This window comes from Danio aesculapii, chromosome 13, assembly GCF_903798145.1.
Source record: "Danio aesculapii chromosome 13, fDanAes4.1, whole genome shotgun sequence".
In the NCBI taxonomy this organism is placed as follows: Eukaryota; Metazoa; Chordata; class Actinopteri; order Cypriniformes; family Danionidae; genus Danio; species Danio aesculapii.
Window position 1 is genome coordinate 33,268,718 of NC_079447.1, and position 23,552 is coordinate 33,292,269.

The following is a 23,552-nucleotide window of genomic DNA, read 5'->3' on the forward strand; positions in this document are numbered from 1 at the left end:
GGTGGTTAGAGCTAAACTATGCAGAGCTGAGGCCCTCCAGGAATTGAGTTTGAGACTACTGCCTTGCGCCTTAACCCACTCTTAAACATACTCATACCAAATCTGTCCCAAACCCTGTATCTCTCGTCAAGAGCACCAGAAGTGTTCTGTGATACATTATAAACACAGTAACTACATTGTATTTATTTTCATGCAAGTAGATAAGGCCACCTAATATAAAGTGGGACTAAAAAAATGGATCCATGCTTACATGATATTTATGCCAGATCTGACTACCATCCAGATGTTGCACAATAAATCCATTCCATCATTGTCCTTCTACTATCCAATTTAATATTTTGTTGAGCCTGTGTGAATGGAAGCCTCATTTCTTTGTTTTTCACAGGAATCTTATTGGTCCTTCTGCTGCTGTAGCTCACCTGCTTCAAGGTTTGAGTGTGTTCAGAGATGCTCTTCTGCGGATAGTTACCATAGTGTTTCCATTAACTTGAATGACCCTCTGACAGTGGGGTATATACACAAAAACTTTTAATTTCAGCCTGCCCCAGCCCTTCCTGTGAACTGCCTTTTCATTAAGAAATTGTCACGTTTAGGGGGCTGATTTTATTTAAAATCAGTGATCTTCACTGCCTGATAGACTATATAAATTAGGTCTTAGTATGACAAGAAGCACTGCATTAAAATACATTTTCTTTACATACTTTAAAATATGACAGTTTTTTCCCCCAGTATTTTCAATGGAGTTTCTGCACTCGCCTGGTGATACTGATTATGCTAGCGGTTACACAGTCTTTCATTTTGTTTTATGCTTGAACAACTAAATAATTGTCTAAATAAAAGTCTATTTAAATGAATTTATTGTAATTACGTTACAACATCAATGCTGTAAATGGAACCTTATGAAATTGAAGTCACATGAAGCTTTCACCAGAAGTTTATCATTGGCTGAAAAACACTAGCTGTGCATATAACCTATTCTCTTTTGACCCCTGCCATCAAGGCATTTCCTCAAAAAGATCTGACACTTCTGTATGTGAAATTTTCTGTGAACCTTAAAAACAATTGTGCCTTGAAAAACCCAGTAGATCAGCAGTCATTCAGACCAGTCCGTTTGGTACCATCAATCATGATACATTTAAATTACCTTAATATGTCAATTCTGGTGGTCAATGTAAACTTCAGCAATTTATGCCTAAACGCGATGAGTTACTGTAATGTGATTGGCTTATTATATGTGTGCGGAAACACGCTGTTAAAAGGTTATACCTAATATACTGTCCTGAAATATAATTTGCTTTTTATATTATTTTATCATGGCAACTCATGAACTTAATACTATTATTAAGCAAGTTAACAAACCTCCGTGTCTGACATTTATGTCTTGTAATGGGATGCTGTTCCTTTAAGATGCCAATGTAAATGTCCTGTTTGCAATTTACAGCACTCCAGTGGGCTGTTAAGATGCTGATTAGTAGATTCAAACGGAGCTGTTTTGTATTAAAGCTGTAATTTACCACAAAACTGTCATCATTTATTTAGCTTTCACTTGTTCAAAATGTCAATTAGGTTTCATTCTTCTGTTGAATACAAAAGATGATTTTGTAAATATTTTGGTAACCAAAGAGCTGATTATCACTGACTTACACAGCATTATTTTTTTTACTATGGAGAAATTAATTGCCTGGTTACCAACATTTCTCAAAATATTTATTGTTAATGGATAGTCCACTTAAAGCTAAGAATCATGTCATGATTGACCTAGCTTTTACTTGTTTAAAACCTTTATGACTTTTTTTATTCTGTTAACCAAAGAAGATATTTGGAAACTTGGGAAACATTGACTTCCATAGTATTTGTTATTCCTACTATGGAAGTTAATGGTTGCAGGTTTTCAAGCTTTCTCTAAAATATCTTCTTGTTAAATAGAATAATGAAAGTCATAAAAGTTTGAAAATTCTTGAGGTAAATAGTGAATTTACATTTTTGATGTGAACTATGCCGTTAAAACAACAACAAAAATGTTTATACCATGGGTTTCAGTTCATATAAAAATTAATTTGAGTACAATTATGTCTGCAGTTAACAAAAGGCTTAATTTAAGAGACTACTGTACATTTATTCAACTGTTTTATACTGTGTTTTTTAAATAAGTTGCTAAATATCCATGCATGTTCCTGTAATTCTCAAGTCATCGCTATTAATAACTCCTGATTTACTGGAAAACCCTGGCACCTATTTTACCCCTTTTACAAGATAAGATAAGCCTTTAGTGTCTCCAGAATGTGTCTGTAAAGTTTCAGCTCAAAATAGCCATCAGATTATTTAATATAGCCTCCAGAATCTGCCCATTTTTGTGTCTGAGTATATTGTAGCTGTTTTTTGTAGCCTATGGCTTTAAATGCAAATGAGCTGCTTCTCCCCGCCCACCACTTCCACATGCATGTCTGCTTCTTATCATTATGTGTTACATCAGATAAACAGCAGTCAGTGATTGAGACAGACAGGGATGAAGCTGAAATACAGCTCATTAGTCAAAAATATCAAGTTTATTTCATGTATTTGTGGTGGAGTGTATTCAAGCCTTTCTGAAATGATGAGTCTCACACAAATGCCGATTGCAATAAACACACACATATGCGTGCTTACTGGCACCATGCGGCCGTGGTGATTATAGCGGTTAAGAATTGCATAGCGTTTTTACTGTCTTTATTACAAAAATGCTCTGTTTTAAATTTATAAAAATAACAGTGTTGTAAAATATGTTTTAATCACAGTTTATCTGCAAAAAACTGTTCTGTGGACATGTGTACACATGTTATTATAAAAACATGGTACCTGTCAATCAATTTGGTGGGTGGGGAAAACTGCACTCCGACATCACGTTGCGGTGGGCCTCAAAATCCCTGGGATTTGGGTCCTATTTTAACTTGTTGGGTTTATATCACTCCAATATGACAGAGGACACACTATACATACACACAGTTCTGTCCAAACAGCTTACAAAAGTTGATTTTCATAATAACATGCCCTTTAACAATAGACAGGTCAGGCACAAAACTAGAGGCATGTCCCTTTAATTCATACCCCACCCCCATTTATGAACTCCTCCCACTTTAATGTATCAAGTCGGCGCAGATCACGTGACTCTGGAAGGGGGAGTATGTGAACTGTATCCTGAGTTGCAGTCCTGTGCCTGCATTCCTCTCATCTAGGATTTGCTTGAAAGGAGAACAAAAATCATAAATAATAACAGACGCAGATTGGATTACGGCGCGGAAGCATCTGTTTTCCATCAGGAGTAACGTTTTAAAGGGACGCGATACCCCAGGACCATCGCAGAACCGGATCTTTTTTACGCTTTACGTGAAGCGCCTATATAAAGGGCACACAAATGAGAGGAAAAGTAAATAGATACGTCGTTTTTAATTCGCGTTAAACAGGAAAACAAGATGGCTGATGAGCGATAACAACGGCCAAACGATATCGTCTCCTTTAAGAGCAACAAAGGTATCTGGCTTTAATACATGAATATTTTAGGCGAGTTCGCTTCGGCAACGTAAAATACATGACATTAAGCTCTAAAAAATGAACGCAATCCGCCTCTGCTAAGTGCGGACAGGTAAACATGGACCGGGATCGCGTTATGGATCAGTCTATAATGTTTAACCAACACAGATAGCGAGAAAATAGCTTTGACAGCGGTACGATCTAGCTTTAATGCTACGGGAGCATGTTGGCATACATAAATACGCGTCGATTGTGTGTTCATTCAAAGTCGCGTCACGGTAATAGATAAACAGGCTTTCTGGCTTTACCGGCTGCTTTCCTGACAGTTGTACGAGACCGAAATCCTATCGATATATATAGTGTTGTGCGAGAGACTCAGGTCTACTTTATTATAATTTCAGCAGGGCAAATGTCATGTGCCCCGGGCTCAAATCAGATGCGTGATCGGTAAATGACTGTCCATCTGCTTACGAAAGGACGATTTCGGTGCTTCGCGAACTTGTGGCGTCATCCCTTTTCCTGTTTTAAACTTAGCGAATGACTACATGCTTCCGATCCGACGATACCACATTTTCAGTTGGATTTGACTGGTCTTATCTTGACCGACACCGGCTTTTAGAGCACGCCAGAGCCTTTGACTAGTAACGTTAGTTTGATTATCTTTCAGCGGATCCTCAAGCATCTGGATTTACACAATTAACGTAGACTCATGTTTTAGATATTCACTTTTACAGATATGTTCTCGTTTAGGCTATTGGATCGATGAAGAATATTTACAGGTAACTCTTCTTTAATATATTGGTATTTATTGGTATATATATCGAAAATGTGGCATAATATTCAGACAAAGCCCAAAACATAGATGAAATTCGCTCACAATAACTGCGTAAATGAAATAACAATAATTATATATGTGGTAAAATTATTCATAATGCTTATTATATGTTTATTATTGTAATTTGGTTATTAACTACCACTAGTGTCACTATATAGTTTATCTTCCTATAACTAATAGTATTTTTTTCCAATCAATTCAGCATCTGTACATTAAGAAGAAGCACAAGTCTTGAATCCGAGCGCTGATCGCCAGACTCACGCCCGGCTGTGGTATTTGATTGCTGACTAACTTTTGCCAGGAGCACGAAACGCTCCCTGGGCATGCTCGGTTGTGATCAACAGCTGTTTCTCTGGGGCTTCTGTGCTCGCATGGCCTTCATTAACTGACCAAACATCTGGATCTATACTTGGAGGAGTCGCGAGAATGAGCGAAACGTTGTAAAACTCGCGGATCAACTCAAAGCTGGATGTCTGATCAAATGGCGGAGATGGCGGAGAGCTGGCGGAACTGCTTTGAGGAGGAACTCATTTGTCCCATTTGTTTGCATGTGTTCGTGGAGCCAGTGCAGCTGCCGTGCAAGCACAACTTCTGCCGGGGCTGTATCAGCGAGGCCTGGGCCAAAGACGCGGCCAATGTGCGCTGCCCGGAGTGCAACCACGCGTACAGCCAGAAGCCAAACCTGGAGAAAAACATCAAGCTGAACAACATCGTGGAGAAATTCAACGCGCTGAACGTCGAGAAAGCACCGGCCGTGTTGCATTGCATCCTCTGTCGGCGAGGACCTCCACTTCAAGCGCAGAAAGTGTGCCTTCGTTGTAATGCACCTTGCTGCCAGTCCCACATCCAGACGCACCTCCAGCAGCCCTGTCCGGCACCTGGGCATCTGCTGGTGGCCACTGAGGAGGTCCGGGCCTGGAGCTGCTCGCACCACGACGAGTACAGACTGTATCACTGCGATGTGGAGCAGGTGTCGGTCTGCAAGTACTGCTGCTTCTCCAGATGTGCGCCCAATCACGGCCATGCGGTGTGCGACGTGGAAGTGCGACGTAATGACATCAGGGTGAGTGCCTTTGCTTCGAACGTCACTGTACACTCCGCCAACATCAGGAATTAGAGCCCATAATTCATTTTTGACATCACCCAGCAAGCATTTTTGTTTTTAAAAGATGTCTGATAGACGTCTAAGCACAGTCGTCTTGGCTAAACAAGGCAAAATTTTGGCTGTCAGTGAACATCTAATAGACGTCTAAGAATTGGCCAAAACTAGACTAGTCATCAAATAAACAGAAATGAATAACTACACATATAAAGTCTGTCTAATCTGTCTGTTTGACGGTATTCTTAGATGACTATTAGATTTTCACTGGTAGCCCAAGTTTACCCTTGTTTTAGCCAAGCTGTCTATGTTTAGATGTCTATTAGACGTCTATTAAACGCAAAATTGTTTTCTGGTCTGATGCATACTGTGGATTTTACATATTATTACCTGTTTAACTGGTTTACAGACTTGTAAATGCCCCTATGAAACCCATTGTGAGCTATTATGTGCTAACATATTCAAATACATTGCTGGAATAAAATCCAGTGTAAATGTGCTGCAATAGTGATGAAATGTAGGTAGCAACAGATATTTATTTTTTTCAGAATGTAGAGATAAAATGCAGAGGTCATTTTTCAGATCGCTTCCGCAGTTGTTTATTGGATGGAGGCAGATGTTATTGAGGTAAAATTGGTTTTATAATCACACATTCATTCATTTTTAAACTTTGACAACTTGACACTCCCTATAATGTTTACCACTACTTTGAATATTGGGTCATGAAATCGAATGTAAGTATGATTTCAAAACAGCATAAGGACTATTTAATTGAGAGCGAACAATGTTGTACAATGAGTACGTTTACAGGGACACCAATAATCGATTAAGACAATTCTCTGATTAAGAGTCTACCATGTAAACAGCGAATTTTGATTGTCTTAATCTGAATAAAGTCATAATTGAACTAAACAGAAATCGGATTAGGACATGTGGAGTATGCTGATTTTAGACGCATAATTAAAGTGTAAACACAGCAATGCAGCAATGCAGACACGTAAACACAGCAATCAAATGATTTTTGCCGCATTTGCCAACATTATAGTCTATACACTCATGGCTGTTTGACACTATTCTCTATGCCTACTGAGTCAGTAAAGGACCACAGACATCTGTATCGTGAAATGTAGAGTTTGTTTTCCTATTCGGCGTGTGGTATCAAATTCCATTAAAACAACACTCTTCCAGCAGTTTGTACTCGCATCTAATATCTCGTTTGTCCTGGGGGGCACGCATGAAATGTTCCTGAATGAAAGTGAAAGTGCAGTTAAAGTCAACAAATTAAAAATATATCACCCGAAATTACACGAAACTCAGAAGGAAACATGCAATGACGGTGATGCAATGACGTTAATCGAATTAAGAGCTATAACATGTAAAATCATTTACATTTAGTCATTTAGCAGATGCTTTTATCCAAAGCGACTTACAAATGAGGACAAGGAAGCAATTTACACAACTATAAGAGCAACAGTGAACAAGTGCTGTAGGCAAGTTTCAGGTGTGTAAAGTCTAAGAAGCAAAGCATTAGTAATGTAAGTTTTTTTTTTTTTTGAGAGAGAGAGTACAGTTAGTGGTATAGCCAGAGAGGCAATTGCAGATTAGGAAGGAAAGTGGAGACTAAATAGTTGAGTTTTTAGTTGTTTCTTAAAGACAACAAGTGATCATGGGGATCATGAAAGGAACATTCAAAAAGCAACTCATGTAAACACCTTAATCATATTATTGTCTTATTCAGATTAAGGCAAATAGTTCGATTACTAATGTTCATGTAAATGTAGTCAGAATCAGAATCAGAATCAGAATCAGAATCGGTTTTATTGCCAAGTGTGCTTCACACACACAAGGAATTTGTTTTGGCTACAGAAGCTTCCAATGTACATAAAGTGACATGTGACAACACAAAATAATCTGAAAAAATAAAATAATAATAATAAAAAATGATGAACATTAAACAGATGCGGTTAGTGAAGAAACCTGGATGTTGAATTGTATGTACAGATTGTTATAAATATACAGGTTACAAGGTGCTGTGTACAAGTGCGAATGTAGAAAGTATTGCATTGTATATTGATATAAGGTGCTGTGTACAAGTGCGTATGAGAAAGTATTGCACATATTTATTGCACAGTAGGGGAATATTTAACTGTTCATAAGGTAGACAGCCTGAGGAAAGAAACTTTTCCTGTGTCTGGCTGTTTTTGTGCTTGGTGCTCTGAAGCGCCGACCAGACGGTAACAGTTCAAACAGGTAGTGTGCTGGGTGTGAGGCGTCCAGAGTGATTTTGCGAGCCCTTTTACTCACTCTGGAAGAGTACAGTTCTTGAAGTGTAGGAAGGGTAGTGCCAGTGATTCGTTCAGCAGTCCGGACTATTCGCTGTAGTCACTGGCTGCTAATATGATTTCCCTGTTTAGAATTTGCAAACAATACTTTTATGAAATTATATTATTAAGGAGAATGTTTGAATGTGTGAAAAATAAAACCAACTTTACCCCAATGCAGATGTCCGAGCTTGCAGTTGAAAGGGGCAGAGTTTATATGGACTAAATGATTGGATAAATCTTGTATGCGTTATCTGGTAGATGTTCTTTTCATTGAAACATTGCAGCTCAATTAATATCCCGTCCTCACAGCGAATGATTAAGGTCAATCTGCGAAAGTTAAGTGTTGTTGGTGCCCTTAAACAAACATTTTGGAAAATGGGTAACAAGAGTAGGGGAAAAAATCTCAAAATGCCAACCCTCATGTAGCAAACAGCACTTATTGGAAATGATGATCACGGTACTATGTGACAGAAGGAAGAATCCCGCATATAAAAACCAGTAACATCAACAATGATGGATTATAGAGATGTGTTTGTGCTATGTTTATAAGCACTTTACAACAAAACCTGGGAACCGATAACAACTAGAAAACAAATGGAAACACATTAACAGTTAAATGCATCAGATATTTCTAAATCCACCAGTGTCCTGTTTATATCTGCATTACGAAAAAGGACTTCATGCGCATGCTCACTTTATTTAGTGTTTCCTGCATATCTGTCTGTAGCTATATTTCCATCCACCTATGTTTTTGTGCATTTTGTATATGCGCATAAAAAATGGTTGACAGAAACGCCAAGATGCTCATAAATAAAAAAAAATGCATAAAAAACATATGCACATAACTAAGTAGGATAAACTTTTTATTCGATAATAAAAGATGCACATAAACTACGATGGAAACACTTTTACCGAACAAATTCCAGTATGTGCATTAAAAAAATTGATGTGATTTTGTTTGAAGAGATCATGTGATGATAAAAATATGTGTGAATGGACAAACCAGCTGGCTGAGCACATTGTAAAACATCTGAAATGTTGTTTTGGTCATTCTAAAACGCCTTAACCATCTCATCATTAGTGTTATTACATTATTAATTACCTACTTAATCAAGAGCGTCTGCGCTCCTCGTCTTACACCTTCAAATGCCACAACGTGTTCATTGCATGTCAGCATTTGTCTTTTGTGGCGCAAATAATTTATTAAATAAAGAAAAGATTGACGCAGCTTCTCCTACTGCAGCAAATTACATTATTACTGTTGATATTTGGCACCAGATAATCAGGAAGTGACAATTTTATTCTCTTTGACTCGTTGGATGGAAACGCTGCTTTATTCGCATGTCTTTTATGCGATATTGCGATAAATTTAATTCACATCTTTAGATGGAAACAAAGGTACTGTTTGTTTAAAGCTCCTCATCCAGATGTGGCATATGTATTACACCGTTTTAACCCAGTTTTCCCATTTCTACATGGGCACAAACCTTTCTTGAAACGATTCGTGTATGGGCGTGAAACGACATAAGAGGCTGCATCCTTTGAATGTCATGAACTTTGAAGGTGTGTCCTACATGGTTCAGGCACGCTAAACCAAGCATTGTGAAATGAGCTGCCATTGATGAGCAGCATTAACTTATAAATTTGACTTTTTTTCAAATTTTTTCTAAAATTAATACTTACATGTAACTGTGTAATTACATACACTTAATACACAAATACTCTTTGTTGAACATCTACACAGAGATACCACATACAGTTGAAGTCAGAATTATTAGCCCCCTGTTTATTTTTCCCCCAATTTCTAATAACTGATTTATTTTATCTTTGCTTATTTTTGCTTATATCTTAGATATTTTTCAAGACACTTCTATACAGCATAAAGTGACATTTAAAGGCTTAACTAAGTTAATTAGGTTAACTAGGCAGGTTAGGGTATATAGGGTAGTTAAATTAAAAACAGCTTTTATTCTAGCCAAAATAAAACAAATAAGACTTTCTCCAGAAGAAAAAATATTATCAGACATACTGTGAATATTTCCTTGCTGTTAAACATCATTTGAGAAATATTTAAAAAAGGAAAAAAAAATCAAAGGGGGGCTAATAATTCTGACTTCAGCTGTATATACTTACAAGTTAACTATGTCTATATATAATAACTTTAGTTATTAATTATTAGTTTATTAAAGTTATTAGTAATGAATTAAGTTATGGTAACTAATAACCTTAACGTTTTGGATTTTGATTGTAATGCAATGTAATGTAGCACTATACAAATAAACTTGAATTAAAATTTTTAGAATTAGTAATTAGAAGAAAGGACCTGCAATCTTGCGATATTCTGGGTTGCAAATGATCCATTGAATGTTTCCTTCACTTCCTGAAGAAACAAAGGCCCCATTTAAAGGGGCCCACAAATTGAGACAGCCTTTGTCGCACTGTGATGATGAAATCGGCCTTCAAATGCGGTCTTTGAAGAATGTAGCCTCCTAATCAAGACACAGCTCTATGATGCTTTGGTTTAAATACATTAAACAATAAAATCTTGCATTGATTAATTGTTTCAATTAGAGCTGCACAATATTGTTTTAGCATCGATATCACAATGTGTGAATCTGCAATGGTCACATAACAGGATCTCAAGATTTCAAGTTAATTTAAACCAATTGAACACAAGACATCATAACGTTTTCTGCTTTAACAATTAGATTAGATTCAATTGATTGGGTTTATATGTTTATAAACTAGGCATGGGCCGGTTTAAGATTCTGATGGTATGATAACCTTGGATAAAATATCACGCGGTGATTACTGCTCTAAAATATGTTTTTTTTTTAATGTCTGAGTAAAAAATAAAAGCTTTTTCCTCTTTGAACACAATATATATTATTTTGAGAAACGTTTAAAATATTTTGGAGCAGTAAACATGTCAGGCTAAATAATTAAAACAAATCATTGACTTCTGCTGTCTTCATTTGTTTCAAAAACACAGATTTCTTTACAATTTAAAACATAATTTTTGGAGATCTTTCTGCTACAGGTACTGTTTTCCTAAAAAACAAAACAAAAAAGCGTAAATAAAAAATACATATACCCTAGGAACGGTATAGCAAAAAATGTTGGAGGTTTTAAAACCTTGACTTTTCTATAATTCTATAACAGTGAAAAATATATATATATATTCATTAATTCATTCAGTTTCTTTTCAGCTTAGTTACATTTACATTTGATTATTAAATACCTACATCTCAATACTGTTAGACTCCACCAAAAACCATACAGTGTTGTTTATTTCATTTTTATCTTTGTTCTACAGTTTACATCTGTGCTTTAAATTATATTATGTTGTTAATTTTTATATAGTTTTGTATGCGTTATGCAGATGCACTCCCCTACAAAATCATCACAATCGATGTAAAATTGTTATTGTTTTCAAAATAGTCATCTTGTGAAATTCTATTCATATTGCAATATATATAGCAGAAAAACTAAATATCACAATGCCAGTTTATTCCAATATCGTGCTGCACTAGTTTTAATCATATCATGCATTTTTTGATTAAATAAAACAAAGTCAGAACATTTTAGAAAGCTGGTTTGAAGGATTTTTAATTCACTTTTTTATTGTAGGTGCATTTATTTGTTTTTTAGTGTTTTGTTGTCCCAAGTTATTGTCCTGTATTTATTATCCACTTAGAAAGTACTCTTATTAGGTTTACATAACAAAGAAATTTGTATTTATTACATTTAAAATTGGACGACACGGTGACTCAGTGGTTAGCACTGTCACCTCGCAGCAAGAAGTTCGCTGGTTCGAGTCCTGACTACACCACAGTCCAAAGACGTGCTAGGTGAATTAAATAAACTAAATTGGACGTTGTGAATGTGTGTGAATGAGTGTGTATGGGTGTTTCTTATTAATGGGTTGCAGCTGGAAGGGCATCCGCTGTGTGAAATATTATGCTGGATAAGTTGGCGGTTCATTCCGCTGTGGTGACCCTTGATTAATAAAGGGACTAAGCCGAAGGAAAATTAAGGAATGAATAGGCAGTACCAAAGCTAAAACTAAACGTAAAGGGCACCTATTTTCCCCTTTCTTCAAGAATTAAGAATCTAATGTTTTAAGCCGAATGCTACTCAAAAAATAAATTTTGCTGCTTGTTTAAACTACTTATGTAAAATGAGTTGAAATAACAATTCTTAAGGTTGTTTTGGGGACAACTTAATTGTTTTATATCTGCTTAAATTTGTAAATATGATTAGGTTAACTTATTAAATTTGTGTTGTGTTGAACCCAGCATTTTTACATTGTAAGTAATATATAATTATATCAGAAAGCTCAATGAAACATTTTCCTGTCCAGTTTCACAATATGTTTAATCATGAATCAAGCTATTGGACAGGGATGGGCTGAACAGGGAACTTCCTTTCAAAGGCTGAAGCAATCACTTCCTCTTGAAACATTAGTTATACTGGAACATGATTATTAGGCTGCCATTCCTACACAGTTCTGTCATATTCTGAGTCTCTGTGTCGAATGTTAATGCCGGTATAATGACACTGACAACACTCCTCAGAGCGAGAAATACTGGGACCGTAATAGTAACTAATTGCCCAAAAGCCAGCGAGAATAAGTGTGGAAAAACTAGCTTTATTGCCATCTGTAGTGTTTTGTAGCTTTATTGTTTCGTATCAAAGCAGCTAAAAGTCCTTGATAATATGCGTTCCCATTGGTTTATCAACACTAAACTTGATTCTTTAGGTTCTTTATTGTCTAAAAACTCATTTTAAAAATAATTTAGTTACAATCGAAAGGTTAAAAATAAGTCTGTGGAAAGAATCCTTTTTTTTTATTCACGGCTCCAAAGAGGTTTATTTTCAGAGTGCTTGATTTGAAATGTTCACTGCATGATGAACGCCACCTACACATATTTTATTCTTCCCTGTGAGATTGATTGCCAAATAGCAGAAAGAAATAATGAGCCTATCCATAAAACGGGCTTTATGGAGTAGCATTTCACGGAGGAAGACTTCTCTTGTTTGTTTTATAGATGAGAGCGTTTACATAGACTTGTCAACGTCAAGCCCTTGAATATTGGAAAACTGAATGTCTGATAATCATATACCAGCACAGACATGCAGCGGGGTCCAAAAGTCCACTCGGATTGATGCAAATGGAGAAATGTTTCAGATCTCTATGGTAACTAATCAAATAAGAAAGTGTGTGACACTGATAATATGACTTTTTGTACAGACGCTTGGATGCGTTTCTTAAATTGAAGCTCAAGATGCTTTTTGAATTATCTCACATCATGCTGGAGAATGTGATCATCAGGTCTTTTTTTTTTGCACAAAGCTTGAATGCAGCTGCATTGCAGAGAGAAACTGTTATGCAGATGATATTAATAAGTGTTGGTAGGAGTGCAACGTTCATCATGGATAATAATCATACAGTATCATGTATGGTTTACTTCAAATTAAAGTTTTGAATTTAGCATCACATAATATGGTATTGACGCATCAATAACTAAACCCAGAATTTCTGTCATTTCAACTGCAATGTCAGTGTTGGGTGTAATCTGTTATAATGTAATTAGTTTCTGTAATTAAAAACATTTTTTTCTGATAAAGTAAGATATTACTTTTCATTTTTAGATCATTTAATTACTGTTACTTATAATGTAATTACCTTAAGTACTGTAAATAAAAACAGTTCTGTATACATCAAGTCAGAGAAGCAGAGTTGTTGTATTTTTTTTGTTATACAAATTAATTTTTTGTAAAACAATTCCATTTTTCAACTAAAGGCAGATTTATACTTATGCGTCAAACGCACGCTTATGGTCCGATGCAGGCTTTGTACAGTCACATAGCCCTCGCCAAGGCTGACTCCGGTGCTGGCAATAAAGCTAGTTTTTCACACTTATTCTCGCTGGCTTTTGGGCAATTCGTTACTATTAGGGTCCCAGTATTTCTCGCTCTGAGAAGTGTTGTCAGTGTCATTATACCGGCATTAACATTCGACTATTCATGCACCTCTCAAAAAATGTAACTACACCTTGTAACGACATGGAGTGCAAGCTCTGTGATTGGTCGGCTTGGTAGCGGTGATGAGTGTGGGCAGTGCTGAGAGCCACAAGCCTGATGGAGCGATTGTTTACAAATGTTGAGTCCAGTGAAGGAGCTCCAGATATGATATAAACGTTTGTTTTGGGTTTTAGCTTATGATTAACATGGTTATTTGTCCACCGGTTCCCACCTCTAAATGAGCGAGTTTTAGCTACTTGTACAATAATTAAATTAAATTAAATTCAAGTTTATTTGTATAGCGCTTTGTACAATAATTATTGTTTTAAAGCAGCTTTACTAAAGCTGCACATTATTGCATTACAATCAAGTTAAGTTAGCATTAAGGTAGTATTCGAAAAAAACTAAACAACAGGGAAGAAAATCAACACAGAGGAACATAAAAACCTACTGCCACCTAGTGATTTGGAAGTGTTGTTGCAAAGCAACACAAACAGGACACAGAAGTATAAATGCACGGCTATCGCAAGGCATGTGCCGTGGGTCACAGCGATCACTCGATGCAGAAGTATAAACCAGCCTTAATGGTTACATTTTTCACACAGTTGCACATGTTTAAACAGTGAACTGAATGTGAAATCAATTCATGACAATATATGGTGTAAATTCAGAGACGCAGAACAAATGTATTTTTTGTTCTTCTCAATCAGATATTTTGCTAAATAACTCAACCACTTTTTCAACTAAAGAAGGTAAGAAGGTTCCATATGCTTTAGAAACAATGGATTAAGTAATTTGTGTTATATTAATATATATATTAATATATTCATATTTGTTATAATTAATGTGTAGATTAAGATTAAGAGTAGAGATTTATCAGCCTGATCTCATGAGGAAACGTAACTATTTTACGTTTTGTCAGTTTAGTGGCTAATTCGTTTGAATTCGTACTAGTTCAGTTGTACGAAATGTATGATTCTAAAAAAGAGGCGTGGCACCCAACCCCGCCCCTAATCCCAACCGTCATTGTGGGATAAGCAAATCGTACTAAAGATTGTGAGATTGTGTTGGATTTATACGGATTTTAAGTAGTTTTATTGTGTAAAATAATTAAATTACTTATTAAGTAATTGAATTACCTTTTAGCCAAAGTAATTAGAAGTTATTTAAATACAGCTTTAATGATATAATTAGTAATTGATTACTTTTTTAAATAACTTGGCCAATACTGTGCAATGTTTATTATTTATTATAAATTAATATGACATAATTATTATTTATATAAGACAAAACATTGAATGAAATACAATATTTAAAACTTTTTAAAAATATATTTAGTGAACAGGCTGCAAGCATTTAAATCTGTATTTTTAGCAAAGCAAATGATGAATATTTATATTCTGGTGTCATTACACACCAAGACCGAGCCAGACTTGCTCAAGTCTATTCCTGGTGTGATACCACATTTAGCACTTTGGGGAGTTTTCACACTTGGCCCGATTATAGCATTTGTTTGAGAACCTGGCATGATTTCTCCTTTGTTTAAGAAAAAATATGAATGTGGCAATGGAGCTTGGATCTATAAAAAATCGTACCCAAAACAAACTCTGAAGCCGTTTACATGTTATGGAGAAAGCAATCCAACTTAAACAGACTGACAACCCAGACTTAATCATAATGAATGATGAGTTTTTACAAACGTTGCGTAAAAAGGAGTAGTATTTGTTTTGCTAATGCTGCTTAAAATGAATCCAGAGTGTATCTGGAGCAAAGACAAAGTGAAATTTGGTTGGATTACTGTATTCCAGAACAAATGATCAAAACATTAAAATACCAGCAAATGCTTGATTCATGCTCAAAATGATAAAGTATGATAATGACAGGAACAGACAAAGCCACAATAAAATCCAAAGTATTATGTGAACGTTAGCATATGCACACGGTCGAATGCTCAGCCTTTCAAAGCATTCTCCATTTGATTGATAGCATGCAGATATGCAGGTGTTTGACACATGTGCAACAGAAAGAATAATCCCCTGTTCAGTGTCTATACATTTACATATACTTCTCTCCTTGATTTATCACAGCACCTTTGTATTTGTTCAAAATGAAATTGCGGATATTTTTTAATTCCCATCACACAAGTGATCATCAACATGGGCATTTTGTTGTATCATGAAATTCCACATAGGCTCAATCTGAAATCGTAGCCCTATATACATTTCTGGAGATCGCAAATTATGTTGCCAGAAGTATGTATGGCATTTCGTTTTTTTTTTCTGTGTTTCTTAGTTGTTTTCTTTTTCTGCATTTGATTTTTAAATGGACCCTACAGCACGGTATGATGCCGTTGCTTTTCGCGCTTACCAGCTGACGGCTTACCGCCGTATGAACGGCTTTAGTCAGTTTGTCCAGTAGTTCGCCATGTACGTAGGTGAACTTGAGGCACAGAGAGTTGACCACAGTGACGGGGTTCAAGTCCGGCGAATAACGGTTTTAGAAAGTGGTCCAAAAAATAAAATAAACAAGTAAATAACAGGGTGAGAATGTGGTAAAATATGGAAAAATCATGGAGGGCTTTCTTTTTTTAGATTGCTTTTTAAATCTGTCGTTTGGGTTTAGGGAAGTTTGTGGGCGCTAGTCAATCAGTGCTTTTGAAAACACTATTGGTTGGGTTTAGGGTGGGTCAGTTGATCAGTCAGTTAGTCAAACAGTCAGTCGACAGCGGCCTCTGGTGGATTTACGTGAGAACAGCAGGCATGAATGGCATTTGCGAGAAAACTTTGAGATCTCAAAAAGCATACACAGCGGCCTCTGGTGGATTCATGAAAACAAAAACAGCAAAAAAGCATATCTCCTGGGACGTATTTGGTGCTCTCCAGAAATGTATATTGCGGTACGTTTTCAGAATTAGCCTGGGTTGATGAAATCAGAATCATACTTTGAACTCCATTGTGACATAATGAGTGGATTGAGTGTTACACTAATAATTAGTAGCGGCAGGCCTTTTTTACACAGATCTACCAACTACCTGTGGCGTTATTTCAGTGACAAATGTCGTAAGCGCAGTATTACAACTGGAGATCGCATTCATGTAATACAAACATGTGGATCTCTTTGCTTGTATGCCGATTTCCTCTGTTCATGCACAAAACTTCTTGCACACCCACTCAAATATGCACTGCTCAAGCACAGATCTTCTTGTGCGATCTCAAATAAACGCTGCTGAAGTGCGATTTAGTGCGATTATGTCTCCAACATTTATTAGATTTGCTAGGAATATTTATAAATGTCTCCAATAGACCTACAGAGCGGCATTAATGCGTCCTGAAGTAAAGTGAAACGGTTATAAACTCCAGCAAGATAAAGTCATTGTATGCAGAGGCATTGAGCTTTATCTATAAATAAAGTATAATTATGGAAACTGTGTTCATCTTAACTGAAAGCTACATCGTGTTAGCTGGCCTCACGCATCAGTCAGTCAGCACGTAACCTTAAAGGGTTAAACAAATAGCGCACAGCACTACTATGGTTACAGAAAAGTTGTTAGAATTCACTTACCCTTTAATACATTTTGGTGCGATTATAACCCGCTATTTTAAAAAAAAACACAACTGAATGTTTTGAATGAGATGCTTTAATGTAGCCGTGGCAGGAGGAATTTTGGCGTGGCGCCCCGCCATGGAGGATTGAATGTAGCAGAAACCATGTGTAGGGATAAACTGAAATTTAAATTGTGTGTCAATACTGAAAATTCTGGATTTGGCCGGCCATACTTTGTAATAATTTATTTTATGAAATAATTTAAGTTTAACAGACCTTTTAAATTGCATTTAGCACCTAAATTATACTGATAAAAACCATAACTCAATAAAATTACTGCATTTTATCGAGAGTAAAATTGTATTGCTAGTGTATGTGTCGAGAGGTGTCATTATTCCTGCATTTCAATGACAGCATTATAGTGCTAATGCAAGCAGCAAGAACTTGTATACTAAACATTAGGGCTGCACGATGTTGGAAAAATCTGATATCGTGATATTTTATTTTTCTGTGATGCATATTGCGATGTTATTACAGTTTCACAAGATAGTTATACGATAGAATAACACTATTTGACTATTTTCTAGGGAGTCTAACAGTATTCAGGTACAGAAATTAAACATTCACAATGCAAATAATGATTTTCTTTGTCTCATTTCTAGTCCAAATATATATAAAAAAAAATCTTAGCTCAAGTAAAAATATTGTTTTGTTGTAAAAGTCAGATGAAATAAAGCAAAAATAAGAGTTTAATAAGAAATAAAATAATTTTTGAAATGTTGATATTTGGACTAGAAACATTTGAAAAATATTTGTTTTGTTTGTTGCATAACTCATAAAAATACAGTGATTAAATACAATTCTGTAGCTCCTGGTCAACTATAATCCAGATTTAACATAGCATATCTTTGTGATGGGACTATTGCCGGATGCGCACATTGCGATATCAATGCTGAAATTATATATTGCAGTGCTTACTGTGTCCAGTGTGAAAGCCACTTTAGACCACACAGTGACTGCACCTGAAGGGAGGGTGAAACTAGAGCACTTTCTGCCAAAAACCACTGTTAAATGCCATTTTTAGGGCTGAATTATATATCAGCATTGATATCTCAATGTGATCATTCGCAACAGTCACATTGCAGAATATGCAATATTGAGTCTTCCTTATAATTGATCATTTCACAAGTGTTTTCTGAGGCCTGTGACTGTATGAGGGTTTTAAAATCATTCAGGCATAAGAAATTGTACCATTTGTAACTTTGAAAAGTTAAACAGTTTTGCAGATGCACTCCCCTATAGAATCATCTAAATCTTTCCAAATAGATATTCAAGTCATCTAATGAAATTGTATTCATGTCGCAATATATATCGAGTGCTTCCCACAGGTTTGAAATATACTTGCAGTGATAGTCGGATTGAAATACACCATTTACCCACATCACATAAACAGTTAAGTATATGCGACAAACAAAACAAAATTACATTTTTAACAATAATTTTATGTATGATAACACTGTTATATGCTGTTTCTTTTCAATTGGTTAACATAAAAAAGACTGTTGAAATAAAAAAGAAATCCACTAATTTCTCTTACTTTTATGCTATTTAGGAGCCATGGGCACCCACTAACAGGGAAATTCTGCTACTCTCTCTTTTAAAGTTCAAAGCAAACTTGAATGCCAAAGCATTTTGTATATAAAATAGCCTATGTTATATAGCCCAGTGACATCATCAAACTAATAAAATATAAAGCAAATAAGAAAGAAATGACAGAAAAGGGAATAAAAACAGACAACATCTTTTAAACTTGTAATAATTACAAGATTAAAACATGTAGATTATTTAAATAAGGCAACTACAATTACTAATGATGACATATATTTTGCAGCCAGTTTAGAACAGTCCATTTGTCCTCTCCGAGTATATAGTAAAGTTTTTCGGAGACGTTTAGATTAAAAAATGATTTATTTTATGTTTCTCTCGCGTTAGCTGGTGAGGCCAAGTGAAAGTAGGCTTATAGTGCATCCGGAAAGTATTCACAGCGCTTTACTTTTTCCACATTTTTTAATGTTGCAGTCTTATTCCAAAATGGATTAAATTCATTTGCTTCCTCAAAATTCTACACACAATACCCCATAATGACAATGTGAAAAAGTTTTTTTAAATTGTTGCTAGTTTATTAAAAAATAAAAAAAATGAAAAATCACATGTACATAAGTAGTCACAGCCTTTGCTGTGAAGCTCTAAATTGAGCTCAGGTACATTCTGTTTCCACTGATCATTCTTGAGAGGTTTCAGCAATTTAATTGGAGTTCACCTGTGGTAAATTCAGTTGATTGGACATGATGTAAAAAGGCATACACCTGTCTATATAAGGTCCCAGGGTTGACAGTGCATGTCAAAGCACAAACCAAGCATGAAGACAAAGGAATTGTCTGTAGACCTCCGAGACAGGATTGTCTCAAGGCACAAGGCTAGGGAAGGTTACAGAAAAATTTCTGCTGCTCTGAAAGTTCCAATGAGCACAGTGGCCTCCATCATCCGTAAGTAGAAGATGTTTGGAACAACTAGGACTTCCTAGAGCTGGCCGGCCATCTAAGCTGAGTGATCGGGGGAGAAGGACCTTAGTCAGAGAGGTGATCAATAACCCAATGGTCACTCTGAGCTCCAGCGTTCTTCTGTGGAGAGAGGAGAACCTTACAGAAGGACAACCATCTCTGCAGCAATCCACCAATCAGGCCTGTATGGTAGTGTGGCCAGACGGAACCCACTCCCTGCCTGGAATTTGCCAAAAGGCATCTGATGGACTCTCAGACCATAAGAAACAAAATTCTCTGGTCTGATGGGACTAAAGTTGAACTCTTTGGATTGAATGCCAGGTGTTACGTTTGGAGAAAACCAGGCACCACTCATCACCAGGCTAATACCATCCCTACAGTGAAGCTTGGAGGAGGCAGCATCATGCTGTGAGGATTCTTTTCAGCAGCAGGTAATGGAAGACTAGTCAGGATAGAGAGAAATATGAATGGAACAATGTACAGAGACAACCTGAATGAAAACCTGCTTCAGAGTGCTCTTGACCACAGACTGGGAAAATGCAGGAAAATGACCCAAAGCATATCGCCAAAATATCAGTGGAGTGGCTTCACATCAACTCTGTGAATGTCCTTGAGTGGCCCAGTCAGAGCCCAGACCTAAATTCTATTAAACATCTCTGGAGAGATCTGAAAATGACTGGAACCCATCGCTTTGATAGAGCTTGAGAGGTACTGCAAAGAGGAATGGGCAAAAATTCCCAAAGACAGGTGTGCCAAGCTTGTGGCATCATATTCAAAAAGACTTGAGGCTGTAATTGCTGCCAAAGGTGCATCAATAAAGTACTGAGCAAAGACTGTGAATACTTATGTACAAGTGATTTTTCAGGTTTTTTATTTTTGATAAATTTGCAACAATTTAAAAAAATCTTTTTTCACATTGTCATTAAGGGGTATCATTGTCATTAAGGCGGAAGTAAATGAATTTAATCCATTTTGGAATGTAAAAAGGTAATCCAAAAACACATACGATTAAATACGACGACAGCTTTAGAAATAGAAAGCAAAAGTTGAATCCCCAACATCTTAGGAGATTTAGAAACTATTTTTTATAGAATTTTTTAAGTCCCGAAAAGGTGCGTCTCTGTGGGTCTGCAGAGCACGTGTGACTGTCTGTGGGAGTGTTGACAGGTCTCGCGCACACAAAACGAAACAGATAAACGAGAGAACATTTTCCACTACTCAATCGCTCGCGGATGTTTGGTTATATTGGGCGGATACAAGAAAGTGTATAAGGATGATAATAATAGTAAAAAAAAGTGTCGCTAAAATATATTTGGGCCGCCATTAATATATAAGTAAAGCCTATGTGTAGGAAGCACTGATATCACTGAATAAACAATATCGCAATGTTAGATTAGCCGATAATATTTGGCTCCTAAACAATTCAGTTAATCCTTTATAATTAGAAATCTAAATACATGTATTTTATAAAGACATCTGTTGATTTGTATTTTCTGCAATTATTTGTCCTGATCCTGAAGCAACTTATTAAAAGTTTTTACCTATCAATGAAGCTGTGATGGATAAGCTAATGAGGAAATGAACTTCAGGAGATTCTGCAGTGTAGGAGGGGGAAAAAACCCTCACACTGTTCCTTCAGCTGCCTCCCAGAATAATGAACTGTTGTGAGGTGAGCTGCTGCTGCTGGACTTGGCAGGGAGGACTTCTGGATGCGTGGAGGAATGCTTTTTAGATGGCCAATGTGTCATGGCTCCTAAAGCAGCCAAGTGTCTGTGAAAGGAGGGGGGAAAGAGAGGGAGGAAATGGACGCAAGGCTCGCTCTGCCCACAGCTGCTGTTGAAAGACACACACATCCCTCTGTTCTTTCTTTCGCAAACGCATAAATTTAGAGAGTGTGACTCAAGTGGTCCCACAGTAAAACTGCCTGGCCTTTTTCGCTCCCTCGCCTCTTGTTCAGGAATAGGACGTGGGTTTTCGGGCAGACACAGGAAGGGAGTGACCTCAGTTCCCTCTCCGCTCCGTTCCCAATAATCCGCCTCCTGTTTGTGGGGATGACATCATGGGAGATCCAATGGAGGATCACCCTGCTGTCCTATTCCTCCTTTTTTTCTTCACTCATTTTTATGACACATATCTCACTTGTTTACTCTTTTAGACGGCACAATGACATTCACGCTTCATAAAACAACTTCCAGCATTAACTGCGATGCGTGAATGCCAGGCTCAGTCCACGTTTGACCATTCTCTGCAAATTAGTCATGCTCGCTGTTGGACCGGATCAGTGGAAATGTAACTCTCCCCTGCATTTTGCTTTAGAAAGACTTGAAAATTGATTGTGGTGTCACTGAATAATTTGAGAGGCCATTCTTATCACACTGCTGCACGCGGGCAAGTCCAAACAGCGTTATGTAGCTCCCGCAGTTGGCCTTGAGAAACGTTCAGTTCAGTGGTATGACTTCAGATGTTTGGAATCGCAGTCTTATTATTGAGAAAGTGGTGAATACGAGTCACTGTTTTCACCCATGACTAGAGAGTAAGATCACAAACACATGTAATCATTAAAATAGTGTTTTGGATGGTATCTATCGTAGTATGAATATAAGAAGGGTGCGTTGTGGGAAGTGAGCTTGCTGTAACATTGACGCCGATGTCTTTAGTGATATGGATTGATGTGGACGAAGATGTGGCAGATGAATGCGCAATGTGATTATGCCAAACTAGTTTGTACTGTAAGATGGTGCTTTGCTTCCTCGTGCTGGGTGCCGTGCCATTTCACATAGTCATCATGCGTCTGCCAAGAAAAGCAGGTTTCTTTTCGTTTTTTTCATATTGTCAGAGTAAATAAACAATGTAAAGCAGAATCTGCTCACCTGTTCTTCTTTTTGTTTATGTATCTGAATATTTTGTTGTATTATGTAGACATGGGACTATAACCGGTTTACCGCAGTTTGGAAAAGTCAAGGTTTTAAAACTGCAAAAATTTGCTGTTATTATCCTGCTGTTCCTAAGGTATATGTAGGGGTGTTTTTAATGTGTGTTTTTTTACGTATTGTAAAGAAATCTCTGCTTTTGAAACTAATGAATTATTTAGTCTGATATGTTTACTGTTGGGGCGACGCAGTGGCGCTGTAAGTAGTGCTGTCGCCTCACAGCAAGAAGGTCGCTGGTTTGAGCCTCGGCTGGGTCAGTTGGCATTTCTGTGTGGAGTTTGCATGTTCTCCCTGCGTTCGCGTGGGTTTCTGGCGGGTGCTCCGGTTTCCCCCACATTCCAAAGACATGCGGTACAGGTGAATTGGGTAGGCTAAATTGTCCGTAGTGTATGTGTGTGTGAATAAGTGTGTATGTGTTTCCTAGTGATGGGTTGCGGCTGGAAGGGCATCCGCTGCATAAAACAAATGCTGGATGAGTTGGCGGTTCATTCCGCTGTGGCGACCCCGGAGTAATAAAGGGACTAAAGCTGAAAAGAAAATGAATGAATGAATGAATGCTTACTGTTCCAAAATATTATAAATGTTTCCTAAAAGTTCATATATTGTGTTCAGTGGGTTGTTTTTTTAACCCAGACATTTAAAAAGAATGTATTTTAGAGCAGTGATCACAATACCGTGGCACTGTGAAACTGATATTTTTATCTAAGGTTATCATTCCGTCAGGGA

At 36.8% G+C, this 23,552-nt stretch overlaps 1 protein-coding gene across 1 annotated transcript in view; it reads left to right on the forward strand.

Moving 5' to 3' along the window:
• Positions 1-3,153: 3,153 nt before the first annotated feature.
• trim8a (tripartite motif containing 8a) overlaps positions 3,154-23,552 on the forward strand; it is a 41,595-nt gene continuing 21,196 nt past the window's right edge. Inside the window, exons 1-2 of the mRNA XM_056470509.1 lie at positions 3,154-4,286; positions 4,545-5,405. Of these exons, the coding sequence (XP_056326484.1) occupies positions 4,812-5,405 (594 nt within the window). The 5' untranslated portion in view covers positions 3,154-4,286; positions 4,545-4,811. The remainder of the gene's footprint in view (positions 4,287-4,544; positions 5,406-23,552) is intronic.